Below are 14,925 nucleotides of genomic sequence, written 5' to 3' on the forward strand. Positions count from 1 at the left end.
GGAGGATCACTGCAAGTTCAAGGCCAGCCTGGGCTGCAAAGTGCATTCAAAGCCAACCTGAACAATATAGCAAGATCCTGTCTCCAAAAGAAAAAAGAAAAAAAAAGCATACAACATTGTTACACAGGCTTGGTGGCACACACCTGTAATCCTAGCGCTAAGCAGAGTGTGGTGGTGCACACCTGTAATCCCAGGACATGGAAAGCTAAGGCAGGAGGATCGCCATGAGTTTGAGGCCAGCCTGGTCTACACAGTGAGTTCAAGGCCAGCCCTACCTACATAGCAAGAACCTGTCTTTAAAAAAAAAAAAAAAATGTAGGCCGGGGATTTAGCTCAGTGGTTCTGCCACCTGCCTCACAAGCACAAGGTCCCAAGTTCGATCCACGGTACCAAAAAAACACAAAAAATGTAATCCTTGCACTCTGGGAAGCTGCAGCAGGAGGATCACAAGTTCAAGTTCAACCTGGATAACCTGGAGAGACCCTGTCTGAAAATTTAAAAAAAGGACTGAAATGTAGCACAGTGCCAAGGTTCTGGGTTCAGTTGTACCGAAAATAAATAATCAAAAGGACACTGGGCCAGGGATTTAGCTCAGCGGTGCCGCTGCCTGCCTTGAAACCACAAGGTCCTGAGTTGATCTCTGGTACCAAAAAAAAAGAACATTGTTGAATACTAAACAAAATATCAAAGTTCCATTTTATTATTCTTTTAAGAGCAGGTGATATCCAATCCAGGCACTCTTACTTACATTTATAAGTTAATTAAATAAATCTAGACTGGCATCTCCACATGGGTTCTCATTAAGTGATCAGCCCTCTTTTTTCCTATGATTACACAGTTGAGCCTTTTATTTTTCATGAAGGGTTTGTGTGTGTGTTTTTAGTACATATGAAAAAGATGAGCTTAGTAAAATCTTTTTGTTTTTAACAGACATTTGAGATGACCACGAATTTAATTCCGTTCTCTAGTCAACACCACTTTAGATGCCAAAGAGCCACAGTGTCTGCCCTGGTGGCTTTACCTTTGACAACATCCCAAGACATGTAGTAGAGTTCCTATCTTGAAGTAAGATCATGGGTAATGGTACTGGTTACAAGAGATTGTGGGTAACTACATGTAAGTGTCATTCAATAAACATTCACTTAGGATTTTATGATTGTACAGCATAATGCCAGACACGGAAGAAAGAATAATCAGATGTGAACCTGTGCTCAAAGAGCTTACAGTCTAGAAAAGTAGAACGCAGAAGATATGCTTAGGAATACAATGTAAAAAGTTGTAAATCTCAGTAAAAATATAGATAAAATAGAATAGGAAGCTAGCTTCTTTGCCTGATGGTATAATAGTATAGCAAAAGAAGGAAATAATGTCACCTACGGTGATAAATCTTCTGCATCTCTTGATAATCTTGAGAGTCTGTGTTAAGTATACTGTGTACATGGGTTTTATCTTTCTCTGGATAAGTGGTGCAGGTGGTATATCTCCTTTGTATCACCTGGACTCTTTCAGTTGTGTTTAAAAAATTCAAACTGCCTTTTCCAATTGTGGGGGCCATTTATTGGCTTCCGTAACTGAAAAGTCTGGAAGACTTTATCTTTCCCATCTCTAAACTCTGTTTTTCTATATGTTACTTTGGTGTCAGGGTAGACCTTTTCTACATGGTGCAAAATTCAAGGTTTATATCTTATCAGCCTAGCAACCCAATCAGACAAAAAAATTCCCTTTTCTGTAAGTTAATCAAAGGCCTGAAGCTGATGTTCACTGACTCCTGTAGACCTTGGTAGGATCTTGGTTCCACTCTTGAATTGGTCACTTTGGCCAGCAAATGCTGTTCTCTTTCAAAAGATCAGATTCATGGAGCTGGTGGATGGGGTCAACCTTTTCTGAATACATAGAATTAATTCGTGGAATTAATACCCAGAAGAAAAACTGAGGGTGTCATATTGCAAAAAGAGGATGGCACTACACTTTTTGCATTCCTCTGGAATTCAGGGTACCTCAGAATTGGAGGAATGGTGGTGGTCAACTAACAGTGAGATAGTTTGAGGTATCTCCAAATGAATTAGAGATGTTAATTAAACTTATGTAAAGATTACAATCCTCTCAAGGTTTGTTGTCATTTTCACACTAAATATATCTTTTCTGGCATTAAGCTCGACTAAAGTATACATAGCAAAAAATAAAATAGAGCAACATCTAACAGTTCAGTTCATTGAAGCCCTGTACCATGTTGAGAAGAGAGTAGGCTTTCTGCCTAAGTTATTGCAGCTAATTAGCCATTATCCCTTATGCAGAAAAAAGCAGAAGATGTGAAGCAACTGATGGAGATGTTGGAAAATTATTAAGTATTATAAACTGTTCATCCTGTAAAGATGAACTTTTTTATTAAGTATAATTTTTTTACTTGCATTAGCTTTTAAAATATAATTCCATAAAGAGTCTTATCTTAACTAAATGCAGACCAAATGTTCTTTTTCTTTTCTTCCTTTCCACCCATCCATACTCTTCCTAAAGTCCAGTAGCAGTTTAGGATCCTAGTAAGCAGAATGTTCGTGCTCTGTGTCTCTGCTGACCCTTTTCAGGGTTGTATTTTTATGCTGTGGCCTTAATCTTTTAAAAAGGGAAAAATGACTTTCAGGGACCTCTGCTTATCCCATTTTGCTACTGAGTCCACTTAGCTTTGAGTGAGATGTAATCAGAAGAGTGCAAATATAGGCTCTGGCAGCTCCTCAGTATCTTTAAGGTATATGTCTGTCACAGGGGTTACACATACCTAACAGTTGGAATTTATATTTCTTTGATACTATTAAAAAATCAGATAAGGGGGCCAGGGATTTAGCTCAGTGGTTCCAGCGCCTGCCTCGAAAGCACAAGGTCCAGAGTTCAATCCCCAGTACCAAAAAAATTAAAAATCAGATAAATCAGTTGGAAGGGTTTTTTGTTTTGTTTTGTTTTGGTACTGGGGATCAAACTCGGGTCCTTTCGCTTCTAGGGAAGGGTTTTTTTGTTTTGTTTTTATTTTTTGGTACCAGGAATCAAACTCAGAACCTTGTACTTACCAGGTAAGCACGGCACCACTGAGCTAAATCCCTGGCCCTGGAATTTTTATTTCTTTAATATTGTAAGAAATCAGAAATTTATATGTAGAATTAAGCAAAGACTATTTAGATTTTAGTTGAAAAATGTCAGTAGTTTTAAGCCTGTAAGTAGAGATAGATTGCTTAGTATACATTAAAAGATCCACAATATACAGCTGATCTAGTTCCAGTCCGATTTACCATTCCAGATCTATGAGTTGCTATGTAGTGAGGAATTCCTAGCTTCAACCCTAAGTCATAGGTATCTGAGTAGATACTCCTTTGTCATCCCTATAGTGAATGAGAACTAGGCTGGCAGCTTAGAGACTTATGGGAAATCCATAGTTCTTGTCTTACTTCCTAGGTGCCATGTCATTCTTCTAATTATTAGGGCATTCTCTCTTTGTCAGTAATTCTATTTAACCTGTTTTCTTAAAAATATAGCACATAGAAATAGGTCAACAGATAAATGCATTCCATTTGACCATGTTTTAAGTATTTTGGTTTTAGTTGTCCCCATATCACCATCTCGCCAAAAATACCTTGAGTTTTGGAGCAGGAATTGGCAAATGTTAACTCAAAGTCTCAAATGTATTTTTTTGGGTACTGGGGATCGAATTCAGGTCCTTCTGCTTACAAGGCAGGTGGCGAAACCACTGAGCTAAATCCCTGGCCCTCGGATGTATTTTAAGAAATGGGAAAAGAAACAACCATGGGTATATTACAGTTGTGTTATCTGCTCTTCTGAGTCTAATACCCGCCCTTTGCGCAGCCCCACCCCCTAGGTCTGGATGGAGGATACCTTAAAGTGAAATGACAGACCAGGAGAATAACAACAACATCTCAAGTAATCCCTTTGCTGCTCTTTTTGGCTCCCTGGCTGATGCCAAACAGTTTGCAGCAATCCAAAAAGAGCAGCTGAAGCAGCAAACTGGTAAGTAGAGGAGCCAGTAGCAGCAGATGACAGGGCCTTGGACTGGGGTCTTCCCAAATTAAGTATTCTTTGGGTACTTAATTACAGTTGGAATTTAAATTTGGGGCAGAATTTGGTTTTTGTTTGCTTGGGCCAGAAGTTTTTTGTTTGTTTGTTGATGGTGGTGGTGGTCTTTGTTAGGGGCCTTCCCCCTCCCGTTTTCTCCCTTGCATGAAAAGAGACCAGATAACAGGTGGTTCCATAGGAACAGATGTCCGTTGTGGTCCCAAAACTGTCATCATGTGATCACCTAGTAAAAGCTTTTAAAATAAATCTTTCTAACATAGGAAAACAAGGTAGTGGGTGTGGGTACAGAAAACAAGTTGTACACAGCTTGTAGAAAGCAGATATAAGAGGAAGAATTATAAACACTTTTTGACCTGTGGACAAGAGATTTGTCTTTAAGTTTAGTGCTTAAGAAGCCTCTCAAATGAAATACTTCTTCCATTGTATTGAATGACCTTTTTTGTAGCATGCTGCTGTTAGGACAAACTTATAAGAAAAATCTAATATTTAGCTTTAATGTGAAAATTAATCCTCTCACTAACCAGAAAAAATGGTTTTTCCTCATCTGAGACCAAATTTAAGATCAAGTCCAACTTCTTCCTAGCAGGAGGACTATACGAATGACAATGTTTTTCTGACATTAGTCTTCTGAAGACATTTACAGTCTTTCAAAGTAGAAATTGTTCCCCTTTTTCCCCTCCCCCAAAAAGAATGATAGTATTTTTCTTTTTAAGAAAAGGAGGGCCGGGGATTTAGCTCAGTGATTCCGCCACCTGCCACGCAAACACAAGGTGTCCCAAGTTGGATCCCCGGTACCAAAAAAAAAGAAAGAAAAGGAGAAATGTTTACGTTTTTCCTTTATTTAAAAAAAAAAAGTTCAAGGGCATAGTTAAATTGTGATCTTTCTATGTGATTAGGATTGAATAAAAATGACATAAAGTCAAGACAGATCAGTGGTAGACAGGGTAAAAGAGAGAACAAGGCCCAGGTAAGTGCAGTGTTGACTTTTTACAGGCTGTAAACAGGCTGACTAGAGTTGAGCACATTGCAAGCACCAAGCAGTGGAAACAAGACCAGCACATGCCCTTCTGTTGCTCTTTTGGCATCTCATTGTCTCACTTTGTTTATACTTAGTTTATCATGCCACCAGGTCCAACCTCTTTGCTGCCAGAATTAGTACTCTGCCAAAACCTTTGGCCTCTTGTATTAAGCTTCATTTTCATAAAACACCCTGTACTCCCTACTTGTGAGAGTTTTACCAGGACTTTCAAAAGAACCATTCTGTTAATAAGAAAAGCAGATATAGGCTCATGTATGACTTTTAGTGAATAATACTGCTTTTGTTTGCCTACTAGAGTTTGGATCCAGGGCCTCACACGTGCTAGACAAGCGCTATACCCCTAAGTTACAACCACAGTACATAACACTTTTTTTTTTTTTTTTTTTTTTGCAGTAGTAGAGATTGAAAACAGGACCTTTGGACTAAGCTACATCCCCAGCCCTTTTCTTATTTTTTATTTTGAGACAGTGTCACACTAAGTCACTAAACTGCCCAGGCCAGGCTAGAACTTGTAATCCTCCTGCTTCAGCCTTCCGGGGTGCTGGGAGTACAGGCATCCACCATTATGCCAGGCCATAGCACTACATTTATAGTCTTTTGACATTCTGAGAGGCACTCTTTTTTTTTTTTTTTTTTTGTACTGGGGATCAAACTCAGGACCTTACAATTGCAAGGCAGGTGGGGCACCACTGAGTTAAATCCCTGGCCCCCTGAGAGGCACTCTTAAGTTGCTTTATAAAAAATTAAAGGGATTCAGTCAATGAGAAAGTAGAGAGGGGAGGAAAACAGATATGACAGACAACTTATATATAATAAATAATGAAAAAAATCTATTCTGACTAATCATTAGAAAAATGCCAATTAAAACAATAAAGCAGTCAGACCAGGGATTTAGCTCAGTGGTTCCGCCACCTGCCTCGCAAGCACAAGGACCCAAGTTCGATCCCCAGTACCAAAGAAAAACAACAACAACAACAAAATGACTGCTTTATTGTTTTGTTTTGTTTTTGGTACCTGGGATCAAACTCGGCTCCTTGTGCTTGTGAGGCAGGCGGCAGAACCACTGAGCTAAATCTCCGGCCCGTTTCCTTTCTTTTAAAATTAAAGATCATAGTAATGAACGTTAGCACCAGAATTGGGGGTGGTGAGGATCTAGAGCATTGTCTGGTTCTCCGTAGGAAATTAATCCAAAGGAGACTATATTTTCCTTTACAGTTTGGAATTATCAAAATAAATGTGTTCCTAGGAAAAACCCATACATTTAAAATTATTGTAGGCATTTTGATCTATTAGGTAATTTGTCAATCACCAGGATTCTGTTGGGCCCGGGATTTAGCTCAGTGGTTCCACTGCCTGCTGTGCAGGCACAAGGACCCGAGCTCAATCCCCAGTACCAAAAAACAAAACAAAACCAGGATTCTGTAGGGAAAATAATGTTGCTATTTTGGGCAGTGTGGAGTAAAATTATGGATCTAAGTAATGAAACTTTGCTTTATATAATGTGGTAAGATTTATAGCAAGGGATTTCAAAATCCTATACTTAACTTGCCTAACTTGAGATGTTCACTAATTAGATGATTAACTTGTTTCACATCCAAAATGATCTTCCTCTTGGTTACATTTATCACTTTAGTAGTATATTTGGTTCTCTTTAAAAGTGAAGGTTGTAATGTTTAACAGCTTACATATTCTGACAGATGAACTCCCAGCAAGCCCAGATGACTCCGATAATAGTGTGTCAGAGAGCCTGGATGAGTTTGACTACTCTGTGGCTGAGATCAGCCGTTCATTCCGGTCACAACAAGAAATATGTGAGCAACTCAACATCAATCACATGATCCAAAGAATCTTCCTCATTACTCTGGACAACAGTGAGTTACTGACTTGTAACACTTTACTCATTATTCTGCCTTCCTACTTGGGGTTGGGCTAGAAAGTTATTTGGCTCATGGAAACCTCTTGCATCTAATGATTAAACAAACGCACAATACTCCCTGGAACACAGGGTTTCTATTTTAGAGGAGGTTTTGTTGTGACTTGAGAACAATGTTTAGACTGATCTTTCATTTCCATTTTGATACTATCCAGGCCATGTAGCTACTTGTCTTTACTACCTTGAAAGGGAAATGAGAACAATAGCCAAGCCCATTTTCTTCTGATATAGCCCTGAGAGGAGCCCATGTTCTGTCATAGGAGTGAAAGGGAGGGATTGACATTCTATATCAAGATCACTCTGGTATTACCCAAGGCAGTCTTGGAGGTCAAGACAAATGTTTTGTTTTTTTTTATGTGAAGATTAATTGTCTATGTAAGACCAGGAGCATTATTCTTAACCTGTCAGATTAAAATCTTTCCCAGGTGATCCAAGCATGAAAAGTGGGAATGGTATCCCAAGCCGTTGTGTATATTTGGAAGAGATGGCAATAGAGCTAGAAGATCAAGACTGGCTTGATATGAACAATGTTGAGCAGGTACCATTCTTACGTTCCTAACATGTGCCTTTAACAAAAATTAGGATGTAACTGGATACTGCTCATGGTTCTCTAACTATGACTTTGCTTGCCTCCATCTCTTACACTGCTGTGGAGTTCCTTTTGTGTAATCTTCTAATTGCCCATTATCATATGTCCAAATCTACCAATCCTTTAAGAACAAGTTAAATAAAGCTAGGTGTGGTGGCACATGCCTGTAATTCTAGGAGGCTGAGGTAGGAGGATCACGGAGTTCAAGTTTAACCTAAGCAATTTAGCAAATTATCAGGACCCTGTCAAAATAAAAAAATAAAAAGGGCAGGCCAGGGATTTAGCTCAGTGACACTGCGCCTGCCTGGAAAGTCCAAGGTCCTGAGTTCGATTTTTGGTACCAAAAAAAAAAAAAGTTAAAAAGGACATGGCTGGGTATGTAGCTCTGTGTCGAATCCACAGTACTATAAAAAAAAAAAAAATCCTGGAGTAATCTGTCTGGGCATCTCTAATGGGAATACTATAGTCACTTTCTGTCTCATGTTGTGGCTTTTTTATGTACCTGGTTTACCTTTCCTATTAGTTTCTTACTTTCTTTAAGGGCAAGGCCCATCTCTTTCTTTTTATTCTTTTTTTTTTTTTTTTTTTGGTATGGGGCATTGAACTTGGGACCTTGCACTTTCGAGACAGGCACTGGAACCACTGAGCTAAATCCCTGGCCCAAGGCCCATCTCTTTCTTCTTTATGTCCTTTCAAAAATCAAAATAGTGGGCCAGGGATTTAGCTCAGTGGTTCCACTGCCTGCCTCGAAAGTGCAAGGTCCCGAGTTCAATTCATGGTACCAAAAAAAAAAAAAAATCAAAACAGTGCTATTTTGTTTTGTTTTGTTTTGTTTGTGGTACTGGGGATTGAATTTAGAGCCTTTGCACTGAGCTACATTCCCAACCCTTATTTAGTTTCTGTTTTGAGACAGGGTCTCTCCAAGTTTCTCAGGTTGGGCTCGAGCTTGTGATCCTCTTGCCTCAGCCCCCCAGAGTGCTGAGATTATAGGCATCACTACCATGCCCAGCTCAAAATAGTGCTGTGTTAGTCAACTTTGCGATACTATAACAGCTCACAGTTCTGGAGCTTCTAGTCCGTGACCAGTTGCCCTGTTGTTTTGACCTATGGTGGGTGCACAGGGTGAGCACAGCCATGTACATCATGAGCTATAGAGAGAAGAGAAGGAGGAAATGACCCGGGTCCCATGTCCCCTTCAAGGGCACCCCCAGTGACCTGAGAACCTTCTACCAGGCCTCAACTCCTGACTTTCCCACCATCTCCCAATAGTGCCATCTGGGGACCCAACCTTTAAAACCTGGAGTAGTGCATTGTATCATACAGGTGTCTGATTGACATTAAAAGCTTGGTAGGGAAAACACTTGACAAAGTGCAATTTAACTTGACACACATTTAAATTTTTATATTGCCCAGGAACAGTGGCACAGATTTGTAATCCCAGCACTTGTAAAGCTGAGGCAGGGAGATCGCCAGGAGTTCAAGGATAGCCTAAACTACATAGCAAGGTGGTATCTTCCCAAAAAAATTATTTATGTCTGATTGAGATCAACAGTCACACAAAATAATAGTTTTCACATATAAATTTAATCAGTGATACTCAGTACCATTCAACATCCCTGTGCTGGGATTATCGTAAGACTTAAAGTTTGATTTAGGATAACTGTAAATATACAATTATTGTCTAACATTTTCTGGCTTTTTTGTTTTGTTTTTATTTGTTTTGGTTTGTTTGTTTTGGTTTTGTTTTTAAGACAAGGTCTCAGCTGTGTAGTTCAGGCTGGCCTTGAACTCACTAAGTACCTCAGGTTGGCCTCAACTCAGCAGTCCTCCCTCAGCCTCCTGATTATAGGTATGCACCACCACACCCAGCTTTTTTTATTTATTTATTTTTTAAAAAGGATTTCACTATGTAGTTTAGGCTGGCCTTGAACTCATTATGTAGCTCAGGCTGGCCTCAAATTCACAGGTGATCCTCCTGGCTCAGCCTCCCAAGTGCTAGGAAAACAGGAATGGGCCACCATGCCTGGCTCTAACATTTTCTAAAGTATACTGGGTCCTTTTTTTCCCCTTCACTCTAAACCAAGCCTGTGATTCTTACAATTACTATTCTCTTTCTTCATTTTTTTTTTTTTCTTTTCCGGTCTTGGTTTAGTTTTTCCGTCCGTGTGTGTGTGTGTGTGTGTGTGTGTGTGTGTGTGTGTGTGTGTGTGTAACTGGGGATCGAACTTAGGACCTTAGGACGTGTGTGTGTGTGTGTGTGTAACTGGGGATCGAACTTAGGACCTTAGGACCTTGTGCTTGCCAGGCAGGCGCTGGTACCACTGAGCTAAATCTCCTGCCCATGGTTTGGTTTTTTGAAATGGGGTCTCGCTATGTAGTTCAGGCTGACCTTAAACTCACTCACTTTGTAGCCCAGGTTGGCCTCAAACTTATGGTGTTCCTCCTGCCTCTGCCACCTGAGTGTTGGGATTACAGGCGTGTGCCACCATGCCCAACTCCAAATTACTTTTTACATTTTAAGGTCCTAAGATTAAATCTGTAATGGTTTAGTATTTTTGTGTTTTTCTTAATAGGCAATCTTCGCTCGCTTGTTACTTCAAGATCCAGGAAACCATTTGATTAATATGACTTCTTCTACAACATTAAACCTCTCTGCTGATCGAGATGCGGGAGAGAGGCACATTTTTTATTACCTTTACTCCTGCTTCCAAAGAGCCAAGGAAGAGGTAAAAGAATAATTTCCACTGAATACTATATCATCATCTTGGGTATAACTTTAGCACATAAAAGAGAATTGGATCAGTGACTTATATATCAGTTTATATCCATCATAGTATATCTGGAACTGGATACCAGAAGCAATATGAGTTTGTCCAAGCCTTAGTCTCCTTTCTATAATGGAGTTCATCTCTCCCCGCAGTTAACCAGTGCCTTCTGTCTGTGTCCAACCCTTTTAGAAACCACACCTTTAAAAACAGATCTGAAAAATTCATTTCCACTGAGGTGTAAATGTTAGAATAGGCTAAGCATGATACTCCCAAGATTGGAATTTTAACAGGTAAGTGTTAAAGCCAAATAGTGAATCTGTCATAAATTTTCAAGCACACAAGAGATACTTGAAATATTGCACATATCTTTTCCAAGTATTTTTCTGTGTCTGCCCTGATTCCACATAGATCATTATATTCTCTCTCTTCTTCATGCTGCTTCCAGATTACCAAAGTCCCAGAGAACCTGCTCCCCTTTGCGGTACAGTGCAGGAACCTCACTGTGTCCAATACCCGAACAGTTCTCCTTACCCCAGAGATCTATGTTGACCAAAACATCCCTGAGCAACTGGTAGATTTGATGTTGGAAGCCATCCAAGGAGCTCGTAAGTACATAAGATTAGTGACCTACATCTTTTTTAGGAAGTCTCAGAGTCATTACAGTTCTGGTATAAATTAAGAAAGAGAACTTACACCTTGATCCTTAGGATTGAATACCACTATAAGTATCAGGAGAATCAGAAGAAGTAAAGAGCCAGTATATGAAAGCAATAAAAATTCCTGCCAGGTGTGGTGGTGCATAGCTATAATCCCAGCACTATGGGAGGCTGAGGCAGGAAGATCACAACTTCAAGGCCAACTTGGGCAACTTAGGGAGACCCTGTCTCAAAACTTTAAAAAGGCTGGGGATGTAGCTCAGTGGGAAGGCCCTGGGTTCAGTCCCCACCAAAAAAGAAAATTTAGGGGCCAGGGATTTAGCTCCGTGCCGCCGCCTGCCTCGCAAGTCCAAGGTCCTAAATTTGATCCCCAGTCTAAAAAAAAAAATTTTTAAACCTTCTGGTGGTCTCCTTTCTCTCATTTGTCTTCTATTAGATTTTGAAGATGTAACTGAGTTTCTAGAAGAGGTCACTGAAGCCCTGATACTGGATGAGGAAGTTCGAACATTTCCTGAAGTCATGATTCCAGTGTTGGATATTTTGTTGAGTCGAATTAAAGATCTAGAGCTCTGCCAGATCCTACTGTATGCATATCTGGATGTTCTTCTCTATTTCACTAGGCAAAAAGATATGGCAAAGGTAGGTTGGAAAAGTGCTGTATATTTGAGGAGCTGGAGATTATTAAATTCATGCTTTCCTGTCCTAAGAAAACTATAATATTACCTATAGAATAAGAGAAAAATGGATTAGTTGTTGTACAGATGTAAGTCTTTGAGGCTCCATCACCTGTATCTCACCATACAGACATATAAATAGGATTTATCTCCTCCTACAGGTTTTTGTAGAATACATTCAGCCCAAGGACCCTAGCAATGGGCAAATGTACCAGAAGACCTTGTTGGGAGTCATTCTGAACATCTCCTGCTTATTAAAGACTCCAGGTGTGGTAGAAAATCATGGCTACTTCCTGAATCCATCTCGTTCCAGTCCTCAGGAGATCAAAGTACAGGAGGCCAACATCCATCAGGTAGAACTGTTTCTCAGGGCACCCTAGCCCCCTGCTCTTAGACTGTTATAGAGTCTCCTCAGATAAGACTGCTTGAGCTTCTTTGGAGAAGCAAATTAGTCTGGTTGGCTTTTCCACGGTGGTGTAAAGAAACTGCCCTGTTTGTAGCATGCACTAAGAGCAGAGGATAAACCTTCCTGTAGAGTCAGAATGAGCTGCTGCAGCCTTTGCCCTGTGCAGGAGCCCTGCTTCTTCCCCTCAACCTTTGCCCTTCTCATCAAGCTTTTTCTTATCACTTAGCTCCTAAAATCTTTTGACTAAACTCCAGCTTAAATCCATTTTTTTTTCTTTCCTTTTTCCACCTACACCTTCTCTGTTTGGACCTCTTAGTATAAACTATGGTAGAGGTCTGTCCAACATGAGGCATTTAAATGGTTGAATTAGGGATAATTTAAGTCTCCTAGTCACCATTTAATCATCACAACTCTGTTGGTAAGCAAGTATTATCAAACAATAGCAGTGACCAAAGCAGTCTGCCAACTGTTTTTGTAAATAAAGTTTTACTAAGGGCCCATGTCCATTCATATGTAATTTTTATGTCTTTGTTTCATGCTACAATGTTTAAACTGTATAATTCTCCCCAGTGACCATAAGATAAGCAAAGCCAAAAATATTTATCATCTAGTGGTTTGCAAAAAAAAGTTTACCAAGCCAGGTGTGGTAGCCTATGCCTGTAATCCCAGCACTCGGGAGGCTGAGGCAGGAGGATTGCCATGAGTTCGAGGCTGGCCTAGGCTACATAGTTCAAGGCCAGCCTGAATTACAGAGCAAGGCCCTGTCTCAAAAAAAAAAAAACCCACTATAAAACTAAGCCCTGAGCCGGGGATTTACCTCAGGGGTTCTGCCACCTGCCTTGCAAGTGCAAAGACCCGAGTTTGATCCCCAGTACCAAAAAAAAAAACAAACAACAACAACTAAGTCCTGCTGTCTACAGTTTGACAGGTGAGCAGAAAAATCTCAGGAAACCTACTTTTTAAAAGTCAGAACCAGAGGATAAGGTACAAGGAGAGTAAGGGAAAACATGAGGATTAGAAATTTAATAGTTGCTAAGGTTTGAGAGTAAAAAACTATCAGGATTGTGAAACTGGAATGTTCTGTGATTGTGTTTTTCTGGCTAAACAGTTCATGGCCCAGTTCCATGAAAAGATCTACCAGATGCTGAAGAACTTGCTCCAGCTCTCTCCAGAAACCAAACACTGTATCTTGTCCTGGCTTGGAAACTGTTTGCATGCAAATGCAGGCCGCACCAAGATCTGGGCAAATCAAATGCCAGAAATCTTCTTCCAGATGTATGCCTCAGATGCCTTCTTTCTGAATCTGGGTGCTGCTCTCCTGAAGCTGTGCCAGCCATTTTGTAAACCCAGATCCTCTCGGCTCCTCACCTTTAATCCCACTTATTGTACCCTGAAGGAGTTGAATGATGAAGAACGAAAAATTAAAAATGTACACATGAGAGGTAGGGGGAAACTGGGCTTCTCAAAAGTGTGTGTGTGTGTGTGTGTGTGTGTGTGTGTGAAAGAGAGAGAGAGAGAGACATTGAAGGCAATCACTCATCCTTTTTTATAAAGTGCCTCTTTCTCAAAAGATGAGGTGAAAGCTATGCCTAGTGGTACATACCTATAATTCTAGCACTCAGGCGGCTGAGGCAAGAAGATCACAAGTTTGAGGCCAGCCTGGGCTACACAGCAAGTTAAAGACAATTAAAAAAAAAGTGTAGCTTTTATTTTTCTTCCAGTACCAGAAATCGAACTCAGGACCTTGTGCTTGCTAGGCAGGCACAATTCCAATGAGCTACATCCTCGGCCCTAATATACTTTTTTTGTGTAGCTTTTAATGTTTTGCTTTAGACTTTTTCTCTGGATTTGGCAGCCTTGAGTATTCACTCATTATAAAAATGAATAAAACATAGCTGCTGTTCTTGTTGAACTCAGAGGCTCCAAAAGAAAGGAGATATGTTAGTAGATGGTTATACTATGACATAGGACTAAGTTATGGGAGCACAGAGAAGGGAGTGAATAATCAATTGTGTAGAAGTTGGGGCTGTTAATAGGTGAGTCTTGAAAGATGACTGGATTTTACCAGGCGAAGAGGCAAGAGCATCTCTTTATACAAAGGGAATAATAAAGGAAGAGCCACAAAGCTGTGAAAAGTCTTGACTATGGAATAATTAAAAGTTCAGAAGGCCAGGGATTTAGCTCAGTGGTGCTGCCACCTGCCATGAAAGTGCAAGGACCCAAGTTCAATCCCCAGTCCAAAAAAAAAAAAAGTTCAGAGCAAGGGGTGGGAGGTGGAGGAAACAGGTCTGGGAAGAAGAATGTTGGGGCCAGACTGGAGAAAAGTTAAATAATTACAGAAAATTGAAAAGAAGAAAAGAATACTACCGATCAGAATGAATCACTTCTTACTTTTTATATATTTCCTTTCAGTTTTGTATCTGTAAAAGTGACACCTGCTTAATGGGTGTGGTGGGACATGCCTGTAATCCCAGCATTTGGGAGGCTCAGGCAGGAGGATCACAAGTTGGAGCCCACTCTGGGATACATAGTGAGTTCAAGACCAGACTGAACTACATAGCAAGAGCCTGTCTTTAAAAAAACAAAAAGTGGCACCTACTCAAAAGGAAATAATTTTTTTTTTCCACAGTACCAGGGATTAAACTTAGAGCTTCATACATGCTAGGCAAGCCCTCTACCACTGAGCAACATCTGCAGCCCTTTTTTTTTTTAATTTTATTTTAAAATGGTCTTGCTCAGTTGTTGTCAAACCCCCAAGTTGGCAAGGATTATAGGTACACAAT

At 40.1% G+C, this 14,925-nt stretch overlaps 2 protein-coding genes across 5 annotated transcripts in view; one reads left to right on the forward strand and one right to left on the reverse strand.

Annotated features, from left to right (window-relative positions):
• Cd3d (CD3 delta subunit of T-cell receptor complex) overlaps positions 1-14,925 on the reverse strand; it is a 61,108-nt gene that overhangs the window by 22,992 nt on the left and 23,191 nt on the right. The gene's annotated exons all lie outside the window — the stretch shown is intronic.
• The window catches only part of Ube4a (ubiquitination factor E4A), a 35,481-nt gene that overhangs the window by 2,225 nt on the left and 18,331 nt on the right, over positions 1-14,925 (forward strand). For both annotated transcript variants that reach the window (XM_004856697.4, XM_087212458.1), the window contains exons 2-9: positions 3,850-4,011; positions 6,814-6,987; positions 7,475-7,587; positions 10,212-10,364; positions 10,852-11,011; positions 11,499-11,701; positions 11,898-12,089; positions 13,251-13,584. In XM_004856697.4, the coding sequence (XP_004856754.1) occupies positions 3,891-4,011; positions 6,814-6,987; positions 7,475-7,587; positions 10,212-10,364; positions 10,852-11,011; positions 11,499-11,701; positions 11,898-12,089; positions 13,251-13,584 (1,450 nt within the window). In that variant the 5' untranslated portion in view covers positions 3,850-3,890. The remainder of the gene's footprint in view (positions 1-3,849; positions 4,012-6,813; positions 6,988-7,474; positions 7,588-10,211; positions 10,365-10,851; positions 11,012-11,498; positions 11,702-11,897; positions 12,090-13,250; positions 13,585-14,925) is intronic.

This window comes from Heterocephalus glaber, unplaced genomic scaffold, assembly GCF_053883595.1.
Source record: "Heterocephalus glaber isolate CG9 unplaced genomic scaffold, H.glaber_assembly_v1.0 deba00001429, whole genome shotgun sequence".
NCBI lineage: Eukaryota > Metazoa > Chordata > Mammalia > Rodentia > Bathyergidae > Heterocephalus > Heterocephalus glaber.